Source organism: Gopherus evgoodei, chromosome 7, assembly GCF_007399415.2.
Source record: "Gopherus evgoodei ecotype Sinaloan lineage chromosome 7, rGopEvg1_v1.p, whole genome shotgun sequence".
In the NCBI taxonomy this organism is placed as follows: domain Eukaryota; kingdom Metazoa; phylum Chordata; order Testudines; family Testudinidae; genus Gopherus; species Gopherus evgoodei.
In genome coordinates, this window is record NC_044328.1 from 91,752,404 (window position 1) to 91,779,244 (window position 26,841).

Consider the following 26,841-nt stretch of genomic DNA (forward strand, 5'->3'; position numbering starts at 1 on the left):
TGCACCACTTTCAAAAGCAGATATAGGAAGAATTGAAATTAAGGTTAGCCTTCCCCTGATGGCACAAGCCCTGCAATCAGCCTCTGATCCAGGACTAGAAAACTGTACATCAGCCTTGAACTAAACTTAGAGCCCTGTCAACCTCCACATCCTGATCACTGAGATCCTCATGGGAGAAGAGTGCGCAAGGTACCAACAAAGCTTTAAAGAGTAGGGGTCCTGGATCTCCTAACAGAGAGCCTCATTTGAAGAGAAACTAGTCATTTCAGAGACCAGCTGATTTGGAGACATCAGGACCCAGCTCAAAGCTGCTCCAGTACCAGGAGTTATTTGAAGACTTACAAGGTAGCATCTGTCCCTCACCGATTACTTGACTCACTCAAATTGGTGGAAGGATCCCTCCAAACTCTGTTCTAGAGTCCTTTCCACCCAGCCTCCTCATATAATCACTGTAACATTAGATGCATCCCTTGTGGGATAGGGACCACACCTAGGGACTTGAACCATTCAGGGCAGGTGGTCTGCCTAAAAGTACCTCCTGCATATCAGTCTCCTGCAGCTGAGAGAAATCAGGAATGCCTACATCCACTTCTTTCTGTTAATAAGGGGTGAATCTGTCAGAGTCATGACAGACAGTGTAGCCTACATGTTCTACATCAATCGTCAGGGTAGGATGAGATCTCCCTCTCTTTGTGACTAAGCAATGAAGCTATTGAACTGGTGTACAGCCAGTCACATCCCCATCTCAGCCTCTTATCTTCCAGGCATACAAAATGTCCCAGTCATCAATCTCAGCAGACACTGCTGTCAACATTATAAATGGATTCTCAAAACTATTTTTCTGATGTGAGGGTTTCCCGAAGTGGACCTCTTCATCATCACTGCCAACAGGATGTGCAAGAAATTCTGTTTGAAAGGAGGACTGTTCAAAAGGAGGTCTTTGTTCCCTAAGAGATTCCTTCCTCATTCCTTGGATAAAGATAGTTCTCTGTTCTCTGATACCCTCCGATACTGTTGATTTTGAGATTTTTGAACATGATCAAACAAGATAAAAAGCATGCCTGCACTTAAACTGCTACTGTGTAGATGCTCACTACAGCAACAGAAGGCTTTCTCCCATTGCCGTAGTTAATCCACCTCCCCAAGAGGTGGTAGCTAGATTGATGGCAGAAGTCTTCTGTCAAGCTAACGCTATCTACATCACGGGTTACGTCGGCATAGCTGCGTCTCTCAGGGATGCAGATTTTTCACATCTCTGAGAGACCTAGCTATGCTGATGTAAGTTTTCAGTGTAGACTAACCTAAAGCTGGAGTCATTTTAGTTGTACAGAACTGGACAAGACAAGTCTTGTTCCCTTACCTGATCTGCGTAGCTTTCTGTCTAGCATTGAAACTTCTGTCCATTCCCTGTTGCTGTCTCAGGACTCTGATTGGACTTTTCTTTCCTGAGAATTCATCCACTCTCAGTTTGGTTCTTTAATTGTTCTTGGAGTTCCGTTCAACAACTCCCCTCCCCTCTTCCCACACAGACTCAGTCGAGTTGGTATCAGACACCTTGGACCTCGGCTGGGGGCACATCTCAGCAACCTCCAGACACAGGGGATGTGGTCTCCGAAGGAGGCGCAGTTATATATAAACATCAAAAACTCTGAGCAGTCCGGCTGGTGGGCGGAATCTTCTTGCCCCACCTGTCAAGCAAGGTGGTATGAGTGCTAACGGACAACACAGCCTCGATGTTCTACATCAACAGGCAAGTGGGAGCACATTTGTCAGTTCTCTGTCAGGAGGCACTCCATCTGTGGGACGTCTTCATCAGCCATGAAATCCACCTGGACGCTTTTCACTTTCCTGGCATCATTAATACACTGGCAGACCAGCTCAGCAGAGACTTCTCCTCTCAACCCTCGTGGTCACTCCATCCAGAGGTAACCTGCATGATCTTCCAAAGGTGGGGAACTCCCAAGTGGATCTATTCGCTGCCAGACAGAACAGGAAATGCCACCAGTTTCGTTCTCGATGGTCTGAGCAAGGACTCCCTCTCTGATGCCTTCGTCCTGTTGTGGTCAAGAAGCCTGACGTACGCGTTCCCTCCGATTCCACTCATCAGCAGGGCATTGCCAAAGATCAAGAGAGACCAGGCACAGGTTATTGTGTTTGCCCCAGCGTGGCCTGGCCAACATTGGTTCAGCATGCTCATGAGCCTGTCAGCAGCCCCTCCCTGGCCCCTCTCTAACCGACCAGACTTGCTGTCGCAGGACTACGGTCTGCTGTTACACCGCAACCTCAGTTCCCTCCACCTCTCGGCATGTGTGCTGCATGATTGAATCCGGAGGAGCGGACCTGTTCGGAAGGAATCCAACAAGTCCTCCGGGAAAGTAGGAAACTCTCAACTAGACTGTCTTACCTGGCTGTCCTGGACTGCCTGCTCCATTTGAGGAACCAGGTCCTGGCACACACTTCCATTAGAGTGCATCTTGAGGCCATCTCCACTTTTCACCTGCTGATCCAAGGACAGACAGTGTTCTCCCATGACATGACGATTAGATTCCTGAGAGGGCTGGAGAGATACTTCTTGCTGGTATGGGCCCCGGTTCCTCAATGGGATCTTAACGTGGTCCTCTCTAGGCTCACTGGCCTGTCCTTTGAACCGCTGGGTTCCTGCTCACTTTCCCATCTGTCATGGAAGGTCGCATTTCTGGTGGCAGAGACATCAACATATCAAGCCTTTCTGTAAACTGACTCAACTTTACATCACTACAGGGGATAGAATGGAGGGTCATCTAGTGTCCTCGCAGAAGATTTCCAATTGGATCACCGCATGCATAAGGACCTGTTACAACCTGGCAGAGGTTCCGCTGCCACCGATTGTCAGAGCCCACCCAAGGGCTCAGGCATCTTTGGGGGCCTTCCTGGCACGTGTCCCTATCCAAGACATATGTAGAATTGCAATGTGGTCCTCCCTCCACAAATGTATCACTCTGTATGGCATCACTTAGGACAGGGATGATGCTGGGTTTGACAGAGCTGTGTTGCAATCTATACATTCATGAACTCCTACCCATCTCCAGGGGTACTGCTTTGGAGTCACCTAATATGGAATGGACATGGGCAAGCACTCAAAAGAAGAAAAGACAGTTACCTGGTGGTCTTCAAAATTTGTTGCTCATGTCCATTCCATGACCCGCCCTCCTTCCCCACTGTCAGAGTTTCCGGCAAAAAGGAACTGAGGGTGTGGGGAGTTGATGGTGCCCCTTATACTGCGCTATGTGGGCGCCACTGCAGAGAGTACCAGAGACAGTCCCCTACAGACACTGCTGAAGGAAAAACTTCCAGCTCCAATGCATGTGGCGAGCACGCACACCTAATATGGAATGGACATGAGCAACACATCTCAAAGAACATCAGTTACAGAAAAGATACTGTATTTTTCTCATCTAGCAAATATATTACCCTATTCATATAAGTAGAATTTTGCTATGCTGTCTTAATCTCTACACCCTGAAAGATATTTAAACCTTGGAAGTAAAGTAATATCCATGAATATGTCTATACATTGATGTAGAATTAATAAATTACATTCAAAAGCTGTAAAGAACTTTCAAACACTTAACTCAGACCTTAAGTTGTGGGTTAAATCTCTGAAAATCTAGCCTTTCAGAACAAATGAACAACTAAGGTTCTAAAACTTCTGTCTACAGTCTCAAGTCCAAACACCTTCTGCTCCTCAACTCAGTCTGTAACACCTTTTACTGTTTTCCCTCTTTCCCCTTCTTCCTCCCAGGTACCTAATATGCTAGACCATCTAACCACATATGTTTGAGATATAAAATTACTAACTAGCCACTGAGGACCAATGATGATAGCAATAAACCTATGAGCATAATAAAAACATAACTTTAACATTCTTACCCCCATCTAAAATTGCTAATATTATTTATTCACATCTTTATCTTTGGATCTGAACAGAAAAAATTGGTGATATGTTGCTACAAGAGGTATAAAGTAGTAATATTGTCAGCCCTTTCATTTTTTAGTACAGGGTCACAGTTCACAGCAAGAAATATGGGTTGCAAAAATGTGATTTTTGCCAATATCAGTATGCACAGTGGTGTGAGAAGTCATGTCCTATATATTTTTAATCTGTGAGAAGTATATTCTACTTCTTATTACTTATATATCATGAACAATGAGCTTACATCTCAATGGACAATGGAGAATGAAAGGGGGTAGCTAAATGTTTTGTAATTGATTAAAATTTAGCAAAAATAATGTTTGTGCCACAATTTTTGTGAAGATTTTTGTTTTAAATGAGGGTTTGTTTTACAGTATTTTATTTTATTATAGATACCAATAAGACTTCATTGGATGACGTTGGAAATTGTGTTGTAATGGCTGACACAAGGCTAGGACTTATCAAATATAAATTCTGTTCTTTGTTCTGCTGGGGGGGTGGGTTGTGTAAACTTGAGCAACTCATTTAAACCTTGCATTGCCTCAGATTTGCTATTTGTATTCTGCTCCTGATATGCCCCGCTGAACCCTTTCAAGAAAGTATTCTACGAGGCTCATAAAAGTCCCTGGGTAATGCTGCTGTGAAATCTAACAACTCGTTTCTCCTTGATTATGAAGACCACAAATCCTCCCCTCTTGAATAACAATGTCACTATTGCCTGTGTTCCACAAACACAGAGATAACTGTTGAAGGATCTAGACAGTGATATACTGTTGAGAGTCTCGTCTATGCACAGTGCACTCTGCCCAACCCTCAAGTATGTGGCCCGGTAAATTTATGAGTGTTCAGGTAGCCTGTGAGTCATGCAGTGCAGATCCGGCAAAGGGGATAGCCATAGCCTGACCATAGTAACCATTAGGGGCCAACTATTAGGGGGTGTCTACACCAGTGTTCCCCAATGGCGCCCAAGTCCTGGCTGGCGGTCAAGCATCCGCCGAAATGCCCCCGAAATTCGGCGGCGACGCCTCTCGATGACACCGCTTGCCACCAACAGCATTTGGCAGCATTTCGGCCGATGCTCAACCTTGGCCACGGTCCTTCGTCTGGCTAAACCTTACTAACGTCACAATTGTGTAGCGACATTGCAGAGTTGGGACAATATTATCATTTGGACAGAAATAGGAATTGTTAGATCAGACTAATATCCTCTCTCTGACAGTAGCCAGTACCAACAAACCCGCAGTAGACAGTTGAGGAATAAATTTGCTAACAAAGAGTGATTCTTCCTAATCCCTGTTAGTTAGAGGTTTCCTTGTGCCCTGAAGCATGAGGGTTTCTTTAAATAATTATTACAGTGATCTGTTTCGCTGTAAGCACAGTGGCAGGTGCTGTATTGCACAAATGGAAAGGGCAGCAGCTGATTAAGGCTTCAGTCCTGCAGAAAGGATGTGTTTCAGAATACTTGTGCCTCCATAGACTCATTTTTGTGACTTTTGAATGATAGGCATAGTGGAATGTGGAATTTTCATGCCAAAAAGTCTTTGGCATAACAATGAACAAAAATGGAACATTAGAACATGGTGAAAGTAAAGAACTCCAGAAACATCCTGAAATAGTATTTTGAAACATATGTTTTATTTAATAAAGAAAATGTCAAAGTAAACAAACCCTATGTCAACCTCAGTTGTACAGGTTCAGTTAAGTTAATGTTGGATATCACTTTCTAGTACTAACCCCATCTTTTCATCATATGAGAAATTTGTTTAGGCATTGTATCGAACTGCATGTTTCAGGAGTGGGTTCATTTTATAAAATTTCCAGCTATTTATTTCTAGCTATTTATAATTCTCATTTGACCTGGGCCACAATTTTGGTTTGGTATCTGACGCACAGATGAGAATTTAAAATGTGCATATTTAGAATTTAGAATATTTTTAATAGTTCATTCTAAGTGGGGATTTCAAAATATATCTATACTTTTTTACATAGTAAAGACCCATTTTAAAAATTTGAGATATTTAAAGTAACCAGGGGTTAAATCTATCCTATTCTATCTCAATATGTTCTGTTATGGTGGCTATTGAATAGGCTGTTTGAGACACATTCTGTTAGCTCTCTTGTGAAGACTAAGGAATTACACAACATGCAGAAACATGTTCATAAACCTTTTTCTGTAATTAAGAACATAAATTATGCAATGCACATCTAAGTGCAAATGAACAGTTGCACAGTATATGGGCCCCTGTAGATTATTTGACTTAGAAAAAAAGAAGTTGGTTGCTGCTGTACAAATTGCTACCAGATGTAGATTTCAATAAACACATACCGTTGTTGCCTTACCCAAAGGTGCTATGAATTTCTGGAGGCAGGTCTGCATCCAGTAAACTGTTGAGGGTTTGAATGTTAATAGAGTTACTGTATTATGTATGAATATATCCACAGCCCCTGGTGTTTTATGTACTTGAGAACTTTCCTCATCTTATAAAGTCTTAAATGTTGTCCTTAAGAGTATTTAATTGTTAACAACCATGTTTGCATTCTTGTGACCATACTCTGTGTATTTCATCTTGAAACATCGGTAAGACTTCTCTTTGGGATTTCATACTAGAGTGAGCTATGTGAGGGTTTTTACATTATAAATTACCTTATTGACTAAACAAAGTGCATTGACATTTTATTATAATTAGCATCCAGTTTTAACCACAATATTTTGCTACACATGAAGGAGCAGCTTTCTTATGCTTTTTCTCAGTTTTATAATCAATAGCAGTTTTCATAGGAATAAAAGTATAGCTAGTAAATGGTAAAACACAGTGAAGCTACCTTATTTATATAATATTATAAGATTGAAAAGTGTGAAGAGAGATTATTCAGAATTATGTAACAGCTCCCCCCTTAACACTAAAGATTGCTATGCATATTAATTCCTGGACATGATGTAAACATGCAAAATATGAATGAATAACTTTTCAATAAATAGCAATTTGAGACCAATTTCTGTATCAAAAACCCAATTTGAAACTTCCTTGTGAAACTCATCTTGTTTCACTTTGAATTAGTGTGGAATTCTGGATTTTAGAATCTGGAATAATTTCTCACTAGCATTATTTGTTGACAGGTTTACAGAATTGCATATAATACAGTATACAAAATCTTTGAAAATTAGCACTAATTTTGAGCTATTCTCTGATGTTAATGAAGCAGCCATTTGTCCAACATCAAATCTGAATTTCTTTGAAATGAATACTGACTGCAGTTATTCTATATGATGAATTTCTTTCTATTTGACTCTGTATATTTGCATGGTATTTTGGCCTTTTGTGTATATTATGTCACAGCAGTTCCATTTGTCCTGTTTTTTGTGGAGGTTCTCTTCTAGTTTCCGTAAATACATGCAGTGGTGGTGTAGCTGTGTCGGTCCCAGAGATTAGAGAGACGAGGTGGTGAGGGTAACAATCTTTTATTGGCTCAACTTCTGTTGGTGAGAGACAAGACTGAACAGATAGTTTAGCATAAGTAGTCAGTACGTATTCTAAGGGACCATTCCAGATGAAGTGGTGATGCATGAATTTGGTAAACTGGCTTCTACCTGAAACTTTTTATTCAGTGATGTACATGCTGATTTGGTTTTGTTATAATAGAATTGGTTAGATCCAGCAGAGCCCACCTGTAAGTGCAAAAGTTGTAAAGTAGGTGGCACACTTCCATAGTCAAGAACCATTGGCATAGGTCAGTGATTCTGGTTTCTCTCAATATTGCCTGCTGTCAGTTGGTTTAAGTATTAAGTTGCTCAAAAGGAAAGGTCTTGTCCGTCTCAATGTAAGATGTGCCTGACTTCTTGGAAGAGGCATTAAAAATGTTGCAAAAGGATACCTGTCATAATCCCATCTAGGGAAGAGGGAGAGCATTAAAACTGTGGCCCCATTATTAGGTAGGGAACAGTTCTGTAAAGAAAATGTATTTAGGCTGGTTTTGCACGTGTTTTGGATGACTTAACCATTAAAAAAAAAAGTCTCCAGATTATTAATTAAATTTAGAAAGCCTAACTAATTGCTTTTGCTATTTATTGAAAAAGTGTGAAAGTTATTTAGTCTTGACAATCAGCCTCTACACCTGCAAAGCATAATTCTTCCATCTATTTTTTCTTACTTTAACTTATCGCATTCTCATTGATGCCATAATGGCTCATATTGCTCCCTGATACAACTTACGATTATCGTTGCTATGAATGTCAGTGGCCTTTTGATTAATGGGTCCAGAGTACCCATTGATACAGTTCTTCAAATCTGTTGTGAAAGATTCCATTTGCTCTAATTGGGTGCTAGTCACTGAAGCAATAAATCAGAACTATTTCTTATGTACAATATAACATTGAACAAATCAAGACGTATTTGTGGGGTGTCACAAGGATATTATGACACAATTTTCTTAGAACAGTAAGAATTTATAACCTTAAAAAAGCAGCATATCTCAGGTCTTAATAGATGATTATATATGTAAGCAAAAGAAGAGTCTACAAAGCGAACATTGCTAAATAAATATTTTTCAGAACAAAAAACCTTTACCACAATCACATGCTGTCAGCACTTCCTGGATCATAGGAGGAGGTGTGGAATTGAATGCAGTGTTTTAGAATTTGTTCTTTTAATTTGATTGCTTTTTGAGCATATTAAAAATTCCTGGATATACAGACAAATGGATATTAATGGAAAAAGTTACATATAGAGAAATAGGATAGGGGAGAGAACCATTTCAGGGTGACCTACCCTGAATTTTACAGAACCAGAATGACCTCCTATCCTAGACAACTGTAAACCAAATTCAACAGCTGAAACCATGTCACAATCCCATTGCCAAATAGAAGGTAATACATTGCTCTTGCAGCTGAGGTTATTGCAGTGGGAAGGAACACTATGTAGCTTGAGGGTTGCGAACAGAGCTACCAGGGTCCAGAATTTTGTAAGGATCAGTTACCATGGAAGACTATTGGGCTGAAAGAAAATGAGACTGGAGAAACCACTACTGGAACCACAAGGGCAGCGAGAAAGCCAGCACAGAACCAGGACCAGAATTTAATTTACAAGCCAAGAGGAGAAATGCCAAGGGACCACATAAGTCATGAGAAATTAAACCAATACCATTTTGTAAGACATACAACAGAGTCTGCAGTGTCAGAAAAGAGAGATGAAGAGGGAAAACCAGACATAGCTGGAAGAGTTATTCTAGCACAGAAATTGAATTAATAGGAGCAACTACCTAATTTCCATTAGAAGTCTGCATTATATTGCTGGTGTGCAATGAATAAATATCAGACCTTATTTCTACATTAAAATTATGGACATAAAACTTGATACAGTTGTGATGTTACACTTCATATTTTTATAAAAATATGTTTATAAGTGTGCATATTATGTAACTGGAATATGCTTTATGCAAAAGGTCTCTTATAAGGTATAATTACAAAGCTTATAATCTACTGAATGTGGTCATCCTGTTTGTATGAATGTATCATTCTTGTATCTGAAACTAGGAATATGAAATATAACTCTGAAGTCCTGAAATGTGGGCCATTAATGGTGGTTTGGAATCTTGATGGCTCCCATTAACCAGGACAATTGGTTGTAAATGGCTCAGTTTACTTGTACGCCTTCCTGTATACCTAGGTGCCAGCCAGTGAGTAATGAAGTTTCTTCTTCAAGTAATTGCTCAGATGTATTCCACAATAGGTGTGTGTGCTTGCCACGTGCACTAGTGCCAGAAGTTTTTCCCCTAGCAGTACCTGTAGGGGAGCATCCCAAGCGACCCCTGGAGTGGCACCTCTATGGTGTGGTATAAGGGGCGCTGCGCGCTCCTCCCACCCTCAGTTCCTTCTTGCCACCAGTGAAGGTGCATCAGAACTGCTCTTCTCCAGCTTGTCTGCAGCTTTCCTCTAGCACTCTTGTTTGTTCATAGTAGTAGTACCTGTAGTTGAAGTAGTTTAGATTAGTGTTAGTTTAGTTTAGTGCGCCTGAGTTGGGGCATTCCCGGGGCTTTAAGTCGTGCAACAATGCCAGTGAGTGACCCGCACACGGACTGTTTATGCTGTCTAGAGGAAACTTATCTCAGTGATCGCTGCAAGATTTGCAGATCTTTCAAGCCTCAGATCAAGAAAGAAAGAGACATTTGGCTCCAAGCCATTCTGATGCACTCGGCGTTGAACCCTACTCCAGTACACCGCTTTGAGTCAGCACCTGCTACCGTGGCGTTGGTGTGCGGCGACCCTTCAGTGCCTTCCACCAGTTAGCACCGCTCCCCGTCTACGGGGGAAGAACAGGAAGGCTAAAAAGAGGTTTTCTCTGCCGAGGCACGGGAGCAAGACTGAGGGAGAGCCTAGACCCATGTTGGGCAGTTCTCTGTCCCCGTCGGCCTCCAGGCTTCCGATTCAGGTTGAGCAGAGTAGCCCACCCCAGCCCAGCCAGCGCAGTCTTCCCTGGATGTCCGGGTGTCCTCCATGTCAGAGGCTTTGCAAGCGGCCCAGGACATTATGTTCCTGACAGTACCAGATCTGCCCACCAGAGCCGATTGCGGAGCAGCTGCTACCAGCGGTACCATTCCTTCACGTCAGGAATGGTGCTGACCACGAGACTGTGATCCTGACGCCATCAATCCTCCCGGTCCAGGGACAGCAGCAGGTTATACGCCAGCTCAGCCGTCCTTCGTAGTCAGTGGGACAGGCTAGTGAGGCTGAACAGCCTGCTCTGCCGGTGCCACAGCAGGTATAGTGGCAGTGGGCTCCTTGGCCAGTACTGTGGTACCACTGGGCCCCGTGGCCCCTGACGCAGCCCCCAGTGGGGACTCGTTCGGTGGCCGGAGCCTCGGAATGACCATCAGCCTCCCTTTCTCAGCCTCCCAGAAAGGAGTAAGTGGGACGTGCATCTTTGGTTCCATGCCTGGAGGGCGACCAAGTGGTGGGACCTCCAGTACCGGTGACTACACAGAGTACCGCACCTGCATCCTCACCTTCTCCAATAAGGCAGTTGCGGCCCCTCTTCCCTCTGTTCCGCGAGAGGACTCTAAGGCCCACCAGGAACTATTGAAAAGGTGGCATCAAGCATCAACTTTCAGGCCGAGGAGGTGGAGGAACCTTATCAGCCTCAGTACCAGGCAGGTTGGCCTGTACACCCACCCTGCCCCCAGCTCCCTGGTGGTCAAGTCAGTCAACCACAGGGAGAGGCAGGGCCAGCCAGCCCCTACTCTGAAAAATAAAGACTCAAGGAGGCTGGACTTATATGGGAGACAGGTTTATTCATCATTGAGTTTCCAGTTAAGGGTGGCAAGCCATCAGGCTCTCCTGGGTTGGTATGAGTTCAATTTTTGGGGCTCTCTACCCAAATTTGAGAACTCCCTCCAGGAAGGAGTTCAAATCTCTGGTGGAGGAGGGTAAATCGGCTGCCAGAGCAACCCTGCAGGCAGTGTCAGATGCTGCGGATACAGCTGCAAGGTCCATGGCCTCCACGGTGCCCATGAGAAGGGCTCCTGCTGTCTGGATTGTCCATTGAGGCGCAGAACTTCTTGCAGGACTTCCTATTTGATGGCAAGGCACTGTTTGCAGAACAGACGGACATGAAACTGCATAAATTGCATAACTTTATAAAAAGTCACGGGACTTTAAGAAATGCCTGCAGGAGGCAGTCCCGGCCTGCCCCCCAGCCTGGGTCCTCCAAGAGTAAACAGGCGAGAAAATGTCAGTTTTGATGGGATGCCTAGGGACAACCTACCAGTTCACACCAGGCATCCACCTGCAATAAAGCTTCCCTTCTCCAACCGGTTGTGTGCTTTTCTCCCGGAGTGGTCGCAGCTGACTTCAGACTGTTGGGTCCTCAACACCGTCTCCTGGAGCTATACCCTCCAGTTTACCTCTACCCCACCCAACCACCCTCCACCCCGTTCCTCCTGGGGGGCCCTCTCACAAGGCCCTGCTAGAGCAGGATGTGGGGCGGCTCCTTGGTTTAGGAGCGGTGGAAGTGCTGCCAAAGGAGTTCAAATGCAAGGGGTACTACTCCTGCTATTTCCTTGTCCCAAAGGCCAAAGGGGGGCTCAGCCTATCCTGCACCTGCGAGGCCTGAACCAGTACATGGTAAAGGTCAAGTTGTGCATGGTCTCTCTGGCCTCCATCATCCCTGGATCCCGGGAACTGGTACGCCACCCTCAATCTGCAGGACGTGTACTTCCACATTCATATATTTTGAGGGGCACAGGCGCTTCCTTCGTTTCACGGTTGGGCAGAAGCACTACCAATTTACGGGCCTCTCGTTTGGCCTGTCCGCTGCTCCCAGGGTATTCACAAAGTGCATGTCTGTGGTGGCGGCCTACCTCAAACATCGTGGGGTCCAGATCTTCCCCTATCTGGAAGACTGGCTGGTCAAGGGCAGCTCCCGGTCACAGTTACGGGATCACATGGCGCTCCTCCTGTCCATGTGTGCCACCCTGGGCCTGTTGGTGAATGACATCAAATCCACGTTAGTCCCAGTACAGCGCATAGAGTTTATCGGGGCAGTCCTGGACGTGACGTCAGCCTCCCTCCCACTGGACAGATTCGAGACCTTGAAAGGGCTCATCGACACATTCACAGAATTTCCCTTGATGACAGCCAGAGCGTGTCTCCAGCTCCTGGATCACATGTCTGTGTGCACATATGTGGTTCGCCACACCAGGCTCAGGATGAAACCCCTCCAGCTCTGGTTGGCCGCAGTGTTCTCCCAGGCCAGAGACACGATGGACAAGGTCCTCACTGTGCCCTAGCCGGTGACTGCCTCCCTACAATGGTGGTCCTCCCCGGGGAACATGCTCTCTGGGGTCCCGTTCAGGGTAGGCTCCCATCAGTGGAGCTGATGTCTGACGCATCAGACCTGGGGTGAGGGGTCATGTGGGGGATGTTCAGACCCAAGGTTTCTGGTCTGCACAGGACATTGCCCTGCATATAAACGTCAAGGAACTCAGGGTGGTCCAGCTGGCATGCATGGCCTTCTGCTCACACCTGGAGGGCAGAGTGGTCAGGGTTCTCACAGACATCATGGCCTCGATGTTTTACATCAACAGACAAGTTGGGGTCCACTCCTTTGCCCTCTGCCAGGAAGCCCTCAGGCTGTGGGACTTCTGTATAGACCATGACATTTGTCTACTGGCCTACCACCTACCAGATATCCAGAACTCGTTGGCGGATTGCCTGAGCTGAGACTTCTCCTCTCAGCACGAGCGGTCTCTGCACCCAGAGGTGGTGAACAGACTTTTCCAAGAATGGGGAACTCCTCAGCTGGACCTGATTGCGACTCGGCAGAACTGCCAGTGTTCCTAGTTCTGCTCAGGGTGGAGGGGAAGGGGACTGGCTGGGAGTGTGCGCTATCTTTGATCCCTTCCTCCTATCCTGGTCAGGCCAGCCTCTCTTTGCCTTCCCACCGCTCCCGCTGATCGGCCAGGTCCTGGAAAAGATAGACAGATAGGGCCCGAGTCCTCCTGATTGCCCCGGCATGCCCCAGGCAACATTGGTATGGGACCCTCACAAGCCTGGTGGTTGCCCCACCGTGGCCATTGCCATCCTGCCCAGACCTGCTCTACCAGGATCAGGGCCGCCGCCTCCAGCCCAACCTAGCGTCACTCCACCTCACACCTGCCCTGATCCAACTCATTTTAGACTATGTCCTTCACCTTAGAGCCCAAGGCCTGGCGCCCTCTTCCGTCAAATTGCACTTGGCAGCCATATCGGCCTTCCACCCGCCAGTGCAGGGGCACATGGTATTCTCCCATGCTCTGATTGGCCGATTCCTTAAGGGTTTGGATCGTCTCTTCCCGTATGTTAGGCCCCAGTCCCGCAGTGGGGCCTGAACTTGATGCTGGCCTGGTTGATGAGTCCCCACTTTGAGCCATTAGCCACATGTTCCTGGTCGCACCTCTCGTCGAAGGTAGCCTTCCTGGTGGCAATCACGTTTGCTGGATGGGTCTCAGAACTCAGGGCCCTGACCTCCGAGCCCATGTACCCGGTGTTCCATAAGGATAAGGTCCAGCTTTGCCCACATTCACCGTTCCTTCCGAAGTTGGTCTCCGCCTGCCACATGGGTCAGGACATTTTCCTGCTGGTCCTCTGCCCCAAGGCCCATGCATCCAGTGAGGAGCACCTCTACACACTGGACATGAGATGGGTTCTGGCCTTTTACCTGGAGCGGACAAAGCCGGTCGGCCGATTGCCACTCAGTGGCTCTCCAATTGGATCACCTTGTGCATCTGTACCTGTTATGACCTGGCATCTGTACCTGTTATGACCTGGCAGGAGTCCCCCCTCCATCAATTGTGAGGGCACACTCAACTAGGGCGCAAGCCTCGTCGGCTTCCTTTTTAGCCCATGTCTCCATTCAGGACATTTGCAGGGCTGCCACATGGTCTTCAGTTCACACGTTCACCTCGCATTATGCAATCGTCTCCCAGATCAGGGAAGACGCCGGGTTCGGCAGGGCTGTGCTCTGTCCTGAGAGTTTGTGAACTCCTACCCACCTCCAACAGATATAGCTTGGAATCACCTATTGTGGAATACACATGAACAGTCACTCGAAGAAGAAAAGACAGTTACCTTTTCCATAACTGGTGTTCTTCAAGCGGTATTGCTCATGTCTATTCCACATCCCACCCTCCTTCCCCTCTGTCGGAGTTGTCTGGCAAGAAGGAACTGAGGGTGGGGGGAGTGTGCAGCACCCCTTATACTATGCCATAGAGTGCCACTTCAGGGGTCGCTAGGAGCACTTCCCTATGGGTACTGCTAGGGGAAAAACTTCCAGCACCGGTGCACGGGGCGAGCACGCACATCTATTATGGAATAGATATGAGCAACACATCTTGAAGAACACCAGTTATGGAAGAGGTAACTGTCTTTTCACATGATATTGAACTCTATCTTAAACCTCGTGCTTTTCCATTTAGAAGGAAAGAGGGGAACCCAAAGAGAGACATAGGATTCCCACCTTGTGCCAAAGCCATAAAAGGGGATGGAACAGAACAAAGGAGGTCCCAGTCATGTGAAATCACCTGCTTTTCACCTAAGATGCCTGCTGGAATTAACAAGGCCTGTACCGGGGAAAGGATTGGGCCCAAACTAGGAAGGAGTCTAGTCTGTGAAAGAAGCTTATTGGAACATCTCTGAGGGTGAGATTTTACCTGTATTCAGTTTCTTAAACGTATTAGGCTGTTTTGTTTTATTTTACTTGATGACTTACTTTATTCTGTCGGTTATTACTTGAAACCACTTAAATCCTACTTTTTATTCTTAATAAAATCACTTTTGTTTATTAGAGATTAATACCTGGGGGAGCAAACAGCTGTGCATATCTCTCTATCAATGCTATAGAGGGTGGACAGTTTGAGTTTACCCTGCATAAGCTTTATACAGAGTAAAACAGATTTATTTGGGGTTTGGATCCCATTGGGAGCTGTGTATCTGAGTGCTGGAGACAGGAGTACCTGCTGAGTGGTTTTCAGTTAAAGTCTACAGCTTTGGGGACATAGTTCAAACCTTGGATCTGTGTTGCAGCAGACTAATGTGTCTGGCTCAACAAGACAGGGTTCTGGAGTCTGAAGCTGACAGGGAAAACAGGATCAGAGGTAGTTTCAGCACATCAGGTGAGAGTCCCAAGGGGGGGGGGGGCTCTGTGACCGCTGTCACAACAGTATTTGTGTATTTCACAAAACTTTGAAAGCAATGATAATATGACATGTTCACCACTTGCCCTATAACTTCAGGGTGCATGGGTGTTGTCTGATTATGATTCAGATTCCTAACACCTGAAGCCACCTCACAAGCATAACTGTCACGAGCCTAGTTACTTATTATGGGGTGACACCAAAACCTCTCCAGTACTGAGTCTCCCCAAATCCAAGTTCTTAATTACCAAACACTTGGACCATTCCCCTGTCCATGAATGCTTAGCTATAGAGGGGATCCAGCATTCATGGACAGGTTGCCACATAGAGGCTGACCCACAGTTTCTGGATGGATTTCACTTCAGACCCCTTTTATTTTAAACGAGATTGCAGTTTTTTTCCTTCAATCCCTACAGATATTCAAAGTGGGTAAATTCCCAGTTGTCTCAATGTCTTTCAGTTAACTCTGATGGTACATCATATGTCTCTTCCTGTTTGTACTATGGATCATTAGATTACTCTGGTTTTCTGTAAACACCTGGCTTGGAGGTTCCTCTTTCTCTCTTATCCCTCACCGCCATGCTGTAAGGTGGAGCTGAGGTTTGTGAGCACAGTTCTCTATATGTACAAGTACAGGAATTCAAAACCATAACCTGCATACATATCTCATAATTAAGTTTAGAACATTACAAGCTTTCATAAAATACCTTACTCGATATATTTTTGCAGTACAATAAGATTGTATACAATCAGTTGATTTAACTGCTTATTTGGAGGGTTTAAACCTTCTATTCTCCTCTTGGGGTGTCTGGAACCTGATTTTCAGATATTTCATATAGTAACATGAAAATATTTCATCTACTTTGAGCTGTTTATGTATTTTAATCTTTTGGCCTGGAATTTTTCACTACATTATTAATGTAAAATCATAATTAAAATAATTTCATAAAGACGAGTATAAAATCAGTGTGATTTGCAAATTTCCAGAGGTAGTAAGATAGTCATCTCTATTAATTACTTGCACTGAATAACAGAAAAAACTAGCACCTTTAATAATAATGTATATCTTACACTTATATAGCAGCTTTCATTCTAGCCCTTTAAAAACTATGGCCCCAAAACAGGACAGTGCTTAAGCATGTGTGTAAATGCTATTCTGAACAGGGATGCTTTCCAGAATTAGGGGCCATATGTAGATATGACTTCATACACCTCTTTAGAGGAACACATTAAATGTTTGATGGCACACAGCAACTCTGCACAACTGCTGATGTTGAGAATTGAACAATAACACTAGTCTTGAGAAAAGTATCAGGGGATCTGTAAGTGGTGAGGACAAGGAGTTCTCAATCACTCATATGTTGTCATTTTAGCCAAGTATTACTCCTTAGCACTATGTTAGGTCATCGATTCATTAATGACTCTCAGGGAAGATCATCATCTACTGAAATAACACAACTTCCTGTAGCCCAGTGGAAGTCTCCAAGTATTGACCCAGCCTGATTCCCATATATTATCAGATCTGACTAGATCACAGCATAAAATAATGTTGCTGATGAATAATACAAATACTGTATTTAGGAATAGCTGTAAATATGTATGTAGATGAAGTTTGAAATCCCAAGATTCTTGTTTCTCCTGCAACGAAGTAAGCAAGAAGAAAAGTAAGACAAATAGAGAAGGGGCACATCTGATGAACCTGAGAAGTATTAAGTCATTACTCCCCTCCCCCCTCCAAGAGATAGAGTTAAGAGATACTGTTTAGAAAAGGGCTATATTGTTGAAAAGATTATTTGTCTAGCGTCTGCAGAAACTGTGAGCCAACAATAGCAAAACTAAACTAAAAGAATGAAAAAAATAGAAAAGGAAAAAAGAAAACTACTGCCGGATGAGTATGTGAAGACATAACAAAGCGATTCAAAAATATTACAGTGCAACAGCTGGTTTTTGCTAATATGGTTCTTGGACCTTTTTTTTTTTTTTAAATTTCATCTACGTTTCTGATTCCTTTTGTCTTCTAGCTTTGAGTAATTACAGTATAATTCTTGCTATCCCATGAGTCATTCTTCCCACAAATAAAATCTCCTTGAGTAGCACTTGTAAAAACACACATTTCATATTCCTTGTATTAGTTGGCAATTGTGTAGCAATTTTTTGTTGTGGGTGGGTGATTTATATGCACTATTCTCTGGATCTGTCTGTGCCATACATACTGCACACTAAAACAGTGACAGTGTATATAGTGCATGATACTTATCAACTTTGTACCAAGCAGTCAAGAAGGATGTACGTTCTGTGTAAGAATAGAATGCTAATGATGTATGTTAGATAGTTGCTGAAAATAATGTTTAACTCTCCTCCCCCTCACCCCCACCCAGACTAACCTGATGATTATAAGTTCCAGATATCCTCCACATGTCTTCAAGTGCAGTCACTCATATGGTAGTTATCTTACATTCTTAGAGGTTTGGCCTCCAATGATGTATGATTAATACTACTCCCAGTAGTATTAATAGGAGATAATGGCTAGAGGCATGCTGAGTGGAAAATGAGCTATTTAATGTTTCCAGCCTCTCAAAAATACTGTCTAAATGGGCTGACTCACCCCAAGACTGTGGAATATTAATCAGAACAAAAAATCCCACACTCAGTTAAGTGACTCTTGGGTGTTTCAGGTAGAACAATTGAAGAACATTTATTTTACTTTCCATGTGAAACTGGCTGCTGTGTGGTCTATTCTAATAATGTCATGATAGGAAGTTATGGAACTTTTACTATGGAATTGTAATGGCGGTAGCCTTCTTTGTTGCTTGTACAATAGCCGAGGTTTGTTCTGATAGAACAGCACACCAGGCAAGCTCCTGTGAAGGAGCTACTTAGTGAACCAGTGTTGAAGAGCTATAGATTGGAACTCACCCCATGAGTTTGAGGCCTTTCTGTGGCTTCATATCCTTGTGGGATTAACAGGCAGCAGAAAATACTATTTTCTTGGGACTTTTATTCCCACCCCAAGATTGGGAGCCAGAGCCTGGTTTGGGTAGTGCAGATGCCTTTCCATATACAGATAAGGTCAGGAGCAGCGCCAGGGTTTTTGGCACCCTAGGCACAGGGTGGCTCGCTGGTCCCGCAGCTCCGGTGGACCTTCCGCAGGTGTTTCTGCGCACAGTCCACTGGTCCCACGGCTCCGGTGGACCTGCCGCAGGCACGCCTGCTGGAGGTCCACCGGAGCAGTCTGCCACCCTCCCAAATCCTGGCGCCCTAGGCGACCGCGTAGGTCGCCTAAATGGAAGCGCCGGCCCTGGATAAGGTTACCATATGTCTGGGTTTTCCCAGGCATTGCCTCTTTTTTGAGGCTCCATCCTGTCTCAGCAGATTTTTCAAATAACAGGAAATGTCTGGGATTTTTGGAGAGCAGACATTGCAGCTCAGAAAGAGCCCCAATTATTCCATTTCCTGATTGGTCCCTCCCCTGCCTCCACAGCTGATTGGTCCCTTCCCCTGCAGCAACAGGTACCAGATCCCGGCCACCCAGGCACCATCTTCCAGCACAAAATACAAAGTGTACAGTGCTCACTTGATATTTTTATTTTTGATTACAGATATTACACAGAGCTCTTCCTCAGGTCTGGGAAAGGTACTCCGATTGTCACAGCTAAATACAAAATCGAACAGATAGTTTAGCATAAGTAGTTAGTGCATATTCTAGGGATCATTCAAAGTGAAATGGCCTGTAGTCATAGGACAAAGCGGAGATGGTGAGTTACAGATTGGTGTAATAAACCATAAATCCAATATCTTTATTAAGACCATGATTTTTGGTGTCTAGCAAAGTTATGAATTGGTCTTAATAAAGACACTGGGTTTATGGCTGGATTTAAGTAGGTATGTGTTCAGGGCTCACGTGCAAAAAGTTAAGCAGACACTTGTAAGTATCCTGGCCTTCATGTATCAGAGAGTTTATTGTTATTTGCTATTCTTGATTATTTGTATTGCAGTAATGCCTTGAGGCCCCAATCAGTGTCAGGGCCACACTGTGCAGGTCACAGTCTACACATAAGAAAAAGGTTATGCCCTACCCAAAGATCTTCCTATCCAAGTATAATACAAGAGCAGCAGGTTAATACAACAAACTAGTGATAGGCAGACAGACACTAGACACTTCAAAGTACTTTTTGTAATAGGTTTTAACAGAAATCATCCTGTATAATTTTAGTATCTCAATACCATCTTCAGTTCTCCTGAAGAAATGTATGAGTCTTTTGGTAATATTGCTCATTTTTAAATAAACCTAAAATTTAGGAAAATTAGACCAAAAGCCATTATAAAGTTACTTAAAATGTAGATTTACACGCCTAACTGCTAGTAGCTAATTTTGGTTTCTTGAAGTTGCTAGAGAAATAAAGATTGGAAAAAGTGTCTCAGGTGAAAATGTAAAAATAATTCAGTCGATCAGTATTTTTTAGTTTGCAGTGGTGTGGTAGCCATGTTTGTCCCTGGATATTAGAGACAATGTAGGCGAGCTCTCCTGCCATCCATCTCCACCCTCTGACAAACAGAGGCTATTCCTTACTATACCATTCCTTACTCATCCTGGCTAATAGCCATTAATGGACTTAACCTCCATGAATTTATCTAGTTCTCTTTTAAAATGTGTTATAGTTCTAGCCTTCACAATCTCCTCAGGCAAAGAGTTCCGGAGGTTGACTGTGCGCTGCGTGAAGAACTTCCTTTTATTTGTTTAAAACCTGCTGCCCATTAATTTCATTTGGTGGCCCCTAGTTCTTATATTATGGGAACAAGTAAATAGCTTTTCCTTATTCACTTTCTCCACACCACTCATGATTTTATATACCTGTATCATATCCCCCTTAGTCTCCTCTGAAAAGTCCTAGCCTCTTTAACCTCGCCTCATATGGGACTCATTCCAAACCCCTAATCATTTTAGTTGCTCTTCTCTGAACCTTTTTTTATGCCAGTATATCTTTTTTGAGATGAGGAGACCACATCTGTACCTAGTATTCATGATGTGGGTGTACCATGGATTTATATAAGGGCAATAAGATATTCTCTGTCTTATTCTGTATCCCTTTTTAAATGATTCCTAACATCCTCTTTGCTTTTTTGACTGCCACTGCACACTGTATGGACATCTTCAGAGAACTATCCAAAATGACTCCAAGATCTCTTTCCTGATTAGTTGTAGCTAAATTAGCCCCCATCATATTGTATGTATTGTTGGGGTTATTTTTTTCCAGTGTGCATTACTTTACATTTATCCACATTAAATTTCATTTGCCATTTTGTTGCCCAGTCATTTAGTTTTGTGAGATCTTTTAGAAGTTCTTCACAGTCTGCTTTGATCTTAACTGTCTTGAGCAGTTTAGTATCATCTGCAAATTTTGCCACCTCACTATTTACCCATTTCTCCAGATTATTTATGAATAAGTTAAATAGGATTGGTCCTAGGACTGACCCGTGGGGAACACCGCTCGTTACCCTTCTACACTCTGCAAATTTACCATTTATTCCTACCCTTTGTTCCCTATCTTTTTACCAGTTCTCAATCCATGAAAGGATCTTCCCTTTTATCCCATGACAACTTAATTTACATAAAAGCTTTTGGTGTCAAAGGCTTTCTGGAAATCTAAGTACACTATGTCCTCTGGCTCCCCTTTGTCCACATGTTTGTTGACCCCTTCACAGAACTCTAATAGATTAGTAAGACATGATTTCCCTTTACAGAAACCGCGTTGCCATTTTCCCAACAATTTATGTTCTTCTATGTGTCTGACAATTTTATTCTTTACTATTGTTTAAACTAATTTGCCTGGTACTGACATTAGACTTACAAGTCTATAGTTGCCGTGATCACCTCTAGAGTCCTTTTAAAATATTAGCGTTACATTAGCTATCTTCCAGTCATTTGGGTACGGAAGCTGACTTAAAGGACAGGTTACAAACCAAGTTAATAGTTCCGCAATTTCACATTTGAGTTCTTTTTTGAGCTAACATCTTTTATTGGACCAACTTCTGTTGATGAAAGAAACAAGCTTTCAAGCTACACAAATATCTTCTTCTGGTCTGAGAAAGGTACGCAAAGTGTCACAATTAGAATCATAGGGTTAGAAGCGGCTGCAAGGGTCATCTAGTCTAACCCCCTGCCAAGATGCAGGATTTGTTGCCTAAGTCATCCAAGACAGATGGCTATCGAGTCTCCTTTTGAAAATCTTCAGTGAAGAAGCTTCCGCAACCTCCCGAGGCAGTCTGTTCCATTGGCCTATTGTTATTATAGTTAGGAAGTTTTTTCTGAGATTTAATCTAAATCTGCTATGCTGTAGTCTGAAGCCATTGACTCTTGTCCTGCCCTCTGTGGCAAAAGAAAACAACTTTTTTCCATCTTTTTTGTGGCAGCCTTTTAAGTATCTGAAGACCGGTATCATATACCCTCTTAATTTCCTCTTTTCCAAACTAAACAGACCCAGTTCCTTCAGCCTTTGCTCATATGGCTTGCATTCCATCCCTTTGATCATCTTTGTTGCTTGCCTCTGGATCCTTTCCAGTTTCTCTATGTCTATACATTGGTAAGCAAAACTGGACACATTACTCCAGCTGCGGCCTAACCAGCACTGAGTAGAATGGTACTATCACCTCCTGTGACTTGCAAGTTATTACTCGTGTGGTAATTCTGGGCCAAAATAATTTAAATGCTGTGCACAGTATTTTAAAATTCTGCATATTTTGTTTGTCACAATACACAATATAGTCATGCCAGTTTCAGTTATTTTGGTAATTTATTTTGAAATACCTGTCAACAAGTATGTCAGTAACAATACAGATAAAAAAGATTCAGGAAATGTTTTTGACAAATAGATTCCTTACTAGGCATATTAATACAGATCTTTGACTAATAATTCATTTAAACAGAAATACAGAAGTTTATTTCCTGCACCCCTCAGAAGCAGTGCAAAGACTTGGGAGAGTCAAGGGTAATGGAGGATCTGAGGGAGAGGGAAGTAATTGCTGAGAAGGAGCCTGGGAGTTAACCTGAGGAGTTGTTGGGGGTGGGTGGGAGAAGTATAGACCGTTTTTTGGGGGGAGGGAGGGATTGTTTAGGGAGTTCAGGAGCCTCCCCTAAGCAGACCCTGGCTGACTCCTAGCCTCTCCCATTCAGTCAGGCACATCTATCTCTGTCCCCCTGTGTCCTTTCATCCTCTGTCCAAATGTGTCCCTCCACTGCCACTCCTCTCCTCCCATCCCCATATGTCCATGCTCCTCCCTGTTTCTGTCCCAACATGTCTCTGCATCCCCACTCAGCAACCCCTACTCTCCATCCCCATGTGTCCCTGCACTCCCACTCAGCCAACCCCTGCCCATGTCCCTATATTTCCCCTCTAGCTCCCCAGGGGTCCTGCACCCCACACCCAATCCCCATGTGTCTCCATCCCCACTGTCATTCACACTAGTGTCCCCCCCACTAGCCCTTCTGACCCCAGTCTGTGTCACCTCCCAGCATGCATGTTTGCCCCTTTCTGTTTAGTTCCCCCCCCTACACACACATCCTGTGCCTTCTCACCTGGCCCGGTGGACAGGGTGCTCTGAGGAACACAGCCTCTCCTCTTCCCTATGCACGACTGGCTGAGCCAACTGCCCTCTGTTCTGGCACCACAACAGCCCGTAGTGGGAGAATGGCATAACTGCACCCCTCCGGCGGAATGTATTTTCTGCTGAGGGGGGAAATATCTGTGGGAGACATAGATTCTGCTCGTGTGCAGTGACGCAGAATTCCCTCAGGAGTAATGTTATGTCTTTATTAATGCAACCTAAATAGAAGGTGGAACATTACCTCACCCATCAGTCTCTCCAGTATATTTTAGAGCAGGAAATCAGTGTTGTGGGTTTAATTGATGTATATGAGAAATAATTGCTATTAAATGTGCTCATTTATATTGAGTTAATTCATAAAGGTTTGACAAAAAACAGGATTTTCCATTACTTGAGTTGAAGGTAAGTGAACTTGGCTGTGCAAGTGTCATTTTTTTGAGATTTAACATTGGAATTATCCTTTCCTAGTCATAAATAACTAATAACTAGAGGAAAAATGTCATTTGAGTATGTCAGAAAGGTCTTGAATACAAAATATCTTAAAATATTTGGAATATTTCTAGAATTTTAACTTATTTATGAAACAAAATATTTTATTTAATTAATAAATGTGTTTAATTCGTTGAAGACTGGATCTTGTGAGCAAAGAGCCACTCCTTTGCTTTGCAACAGTGAATGAAAATTTGCCAGCCCTGTCATAAACTCTACTCACCTATCCTTCACCATGATTATTAAACAGACAAAAAACATTACACACAAAAAACTAAAACTTAATGATGTTTACTCTCCTATTTAAAAATCAAACAAACATATTTTTACAACAGAATTCTCCAAGACTGCTTTTGGGGTATTTTGTCTGTTTAAAAACATTAATCTGTTGATTTTACAGGAGGAACTAAGAGATTTCCAGTTCCCTAGCAAAAACAATATTAAACTGCAAGATATAATGGTTTACTGTGGTAACAAGAAGATGCCTTCTGACTCTAGATAAATATTGTAAAAATATTGATGTGTCTTTAAGTATATGTACTATAAAGGACCAGAGACTTCATCTACCATTCTGTTTAGTGTGAGGCTGCATTCTGATTAGCATATCTGTTTTGGAAAGAGTACGCGAAGCATTCTAATTTCATGCTTAAATATGGAACTGTGATTAATACTTCAGGCATGTAAGGGAGAACAGTAACACTAAGACTGTTGTTACTATAGAGAGACGCTGTTACAGACATCACAAGACTTGTTATACAAAGAAACATGATTACTGTGGATTAAGGAACTTGCCAAATGCTTGAAGGATTTATGAATGCTGCTACCCTGGGTGTTACATAGTTAGAATGTTATCATTTAGTTATTTAAACCATATTTAGATGCAGATTTAATGAAGTGCAGTAAATGTGAATAAAATGAATCAGAAAATTTGACAGCTAGTAACGGAGGCCAAACTGATGATTAATTTTATTTTTATTTTATTTTATTTATATCGCTTCAAAACTGCTAAGCAGTTTACAGACGGCAAGAGTACAGGGCTCCGTTAAATAAACAATTCACAAATTGGCAAGGGATGCAACAGAAGTGAAGTGGTGGAGCCGTGAAGTTTAGCATATTTTGTAATAGTTTTTTGTTTGCTTGTTAGTTTGTTTGTTTGTTGATGTTGTCTGCTGTCTGACTTGTTAACATTTCTTTAAGGAGAGGAGAGGAAATAGAGTCTGTAGACTTCCTGGAAGAGGTGTCTAATGTCTGGGTAGGTGTTCTAAGTGCAGGCAGCGGGGGAGATGGGGAAGCATGGACACAAGTGGAGAAAGGATGTGAAGGGGCTGATGATTTGTGACACTTGGGTAAATCCAACACGGCAAGACAAGAATGGAGTGGTAGTGAACAGCAAGAGCCTTGACAGCAAGGAGCTGGCATTTGATATGCTTTGAACGAGGTCTGAACCTGGTTGGAGCAGCAGGCAAGTAGGGTGGATTGTTTCACAGCATTTTGGGCAGATTGAAGAGAGTCAAGGAAGAATCTGGAAGTCCACAGTGGAGGAGGAGGCAGAGATTGCAGTAGTTGGGGGAGTGATAATTTACAGCCTGGATAAACTTTTTAGTTGTGGCTATGAAGAGGAGTGAATGAATTTTGGAGATGATGTTGAAGGAAAAGCAGGATTTAGTGACACTGTCATAGTGGTGGGAGGGGGAGAGTAAGGTGAAAAATCATAAAGTTTGTGGTGTCCTAACCAATGGAAAGTGTACTAATTCAATTGGCATAAAATGATGTTCTGTATTTGCATTTCATATTAACTAGCTAGTGCCATAATTTTCTGCTGCAGCAAATTAGCTGTTTTTCAACATTACTTCATTACCCCACTTCAGGCAATATACTAGCATAGTGATTTGCCTAGTAATATGAGACAGCTGCATTCCAGTCATGTAGATTTTGTGTTCTTCCCTTAGAAAAAGTTGGAGGTATTTTCGAAAAATGATTTTCACATCTGGTTAATCACACTGCTGAGTACAAATCATATTATTTGTTAGGATGTTAGTTTTCTTTGATTGCTCTTTTGTTTCTGTACACTGTAGAGTGGAAAATAAAAGTTCTGCATCTGGGCTAGACATGACTTGTAGACGTTTGAATGAAGAAACTGGTAATTACTAATTGATGATGAAAGCTATTTCAGTTTTGAAATATTTATATTCTTACTACCATATTTCTGTTTTCCAGAGACAAGACTTCTGCTTACAGTGTGTTTAATAACCGTAATATGCTGTCAGCTATATTAGATGCTAGGTCAGTAGTATGACTCTGGAATTCAGCTGTGTCAAAATATGACTTTCAAGTCCCTTTTGCCATTGAGGTATATAGGGTTGGATGAAACCCAGTATGAGATTGGATTTCAGTAAGCCCAGAAAGGTTCTTTCCAAGTCATTTTTAGCCTTGTGGATGTAGGACAAAAGTACATAGGGAATTGGAAAAGGCTACACATACAGGCATGTATGATCATTTTAATACCATGTTTTTTCCCTCAAATAAAATCTGATTATTTATGGAAGGGCCCCAACATTGTTTGTTTACAGATTTTACTCTGATGGTGTCAAATTTGCAGATGAACTAAAGCTCAGCAGTTTCTCTTTGAAGTCTGGTCCTGAAGTTTTTTTGCTGCAGGATGGCTACCTTTAAATCTGCTATTGTGTGTCCAGGGAGATTGAAGTGTTCTCCTACAGGTTTTTGTATATTGCCATTCTGAATATCTGGCTTGTGTCCATTTATCCTTTTACGAAGGGACTGACCAGTTTGGCTGATATACATAGCAGAGGGACATTTCTGGCACATTTGCAAATATGACACCATGAGCTCAGGATTAAACAAAGACTGTGAATGGTTAGCCAACTACAAAAAGCAGTTTCTCCTCCCTTGGTGTTCACACCTCAACTGCTAGAAGAGGGCTTCATCCTCCCCAATTGAACTAACCTTGTTAATCTCTAGATTGATTCTTGCCTGCATATTTATACCTGCCTCTGGAAATTTCCACTACATGCATCTGACGAAGTGGGTATTCACTCATGAAAGCTTATGCTCCAATACGTCTGTTAGTCTATAAGGTGCTGCAGGACTCTTTGTCACTTTTTACAAATCCAGAC

General features: G+C 43.0%; 1 protein-coding gene across 11 annotated transcripts in view; it reads left to right on the forward strand.

Moving 5' to 3' along the window:
* Positions 1-26,841, forward strand: part of ATG7 (autophagy related 7) — a 252,711-nt gene that overhangs the window by 135,135 nt on the left and 90,735 nt on the right. For 8 of the 11 annotated variants that reach the window (XM_030568359.1, XM_030568357.1, XM_030568358.1 and 5 more), the window contains one exon: positions 14,900-15,066. The exons of 2 other annotated variants lie outside the window; for them this stretch is intronic. In XM_030568359.1, the coding sequence (XP_030424219.1) occupies positions 14,900-14,998 (99 nt within the window). In that variant the 3' untranslated portion in view covers positions 14,999-15,066. Of the gene's footprint in view, positions 1-14,899; positions 15,067-26,841 lie in introns of those variants that run through there. One more of the 11 variants, XR_004001158.1, reaches the window with a different exon arrangement.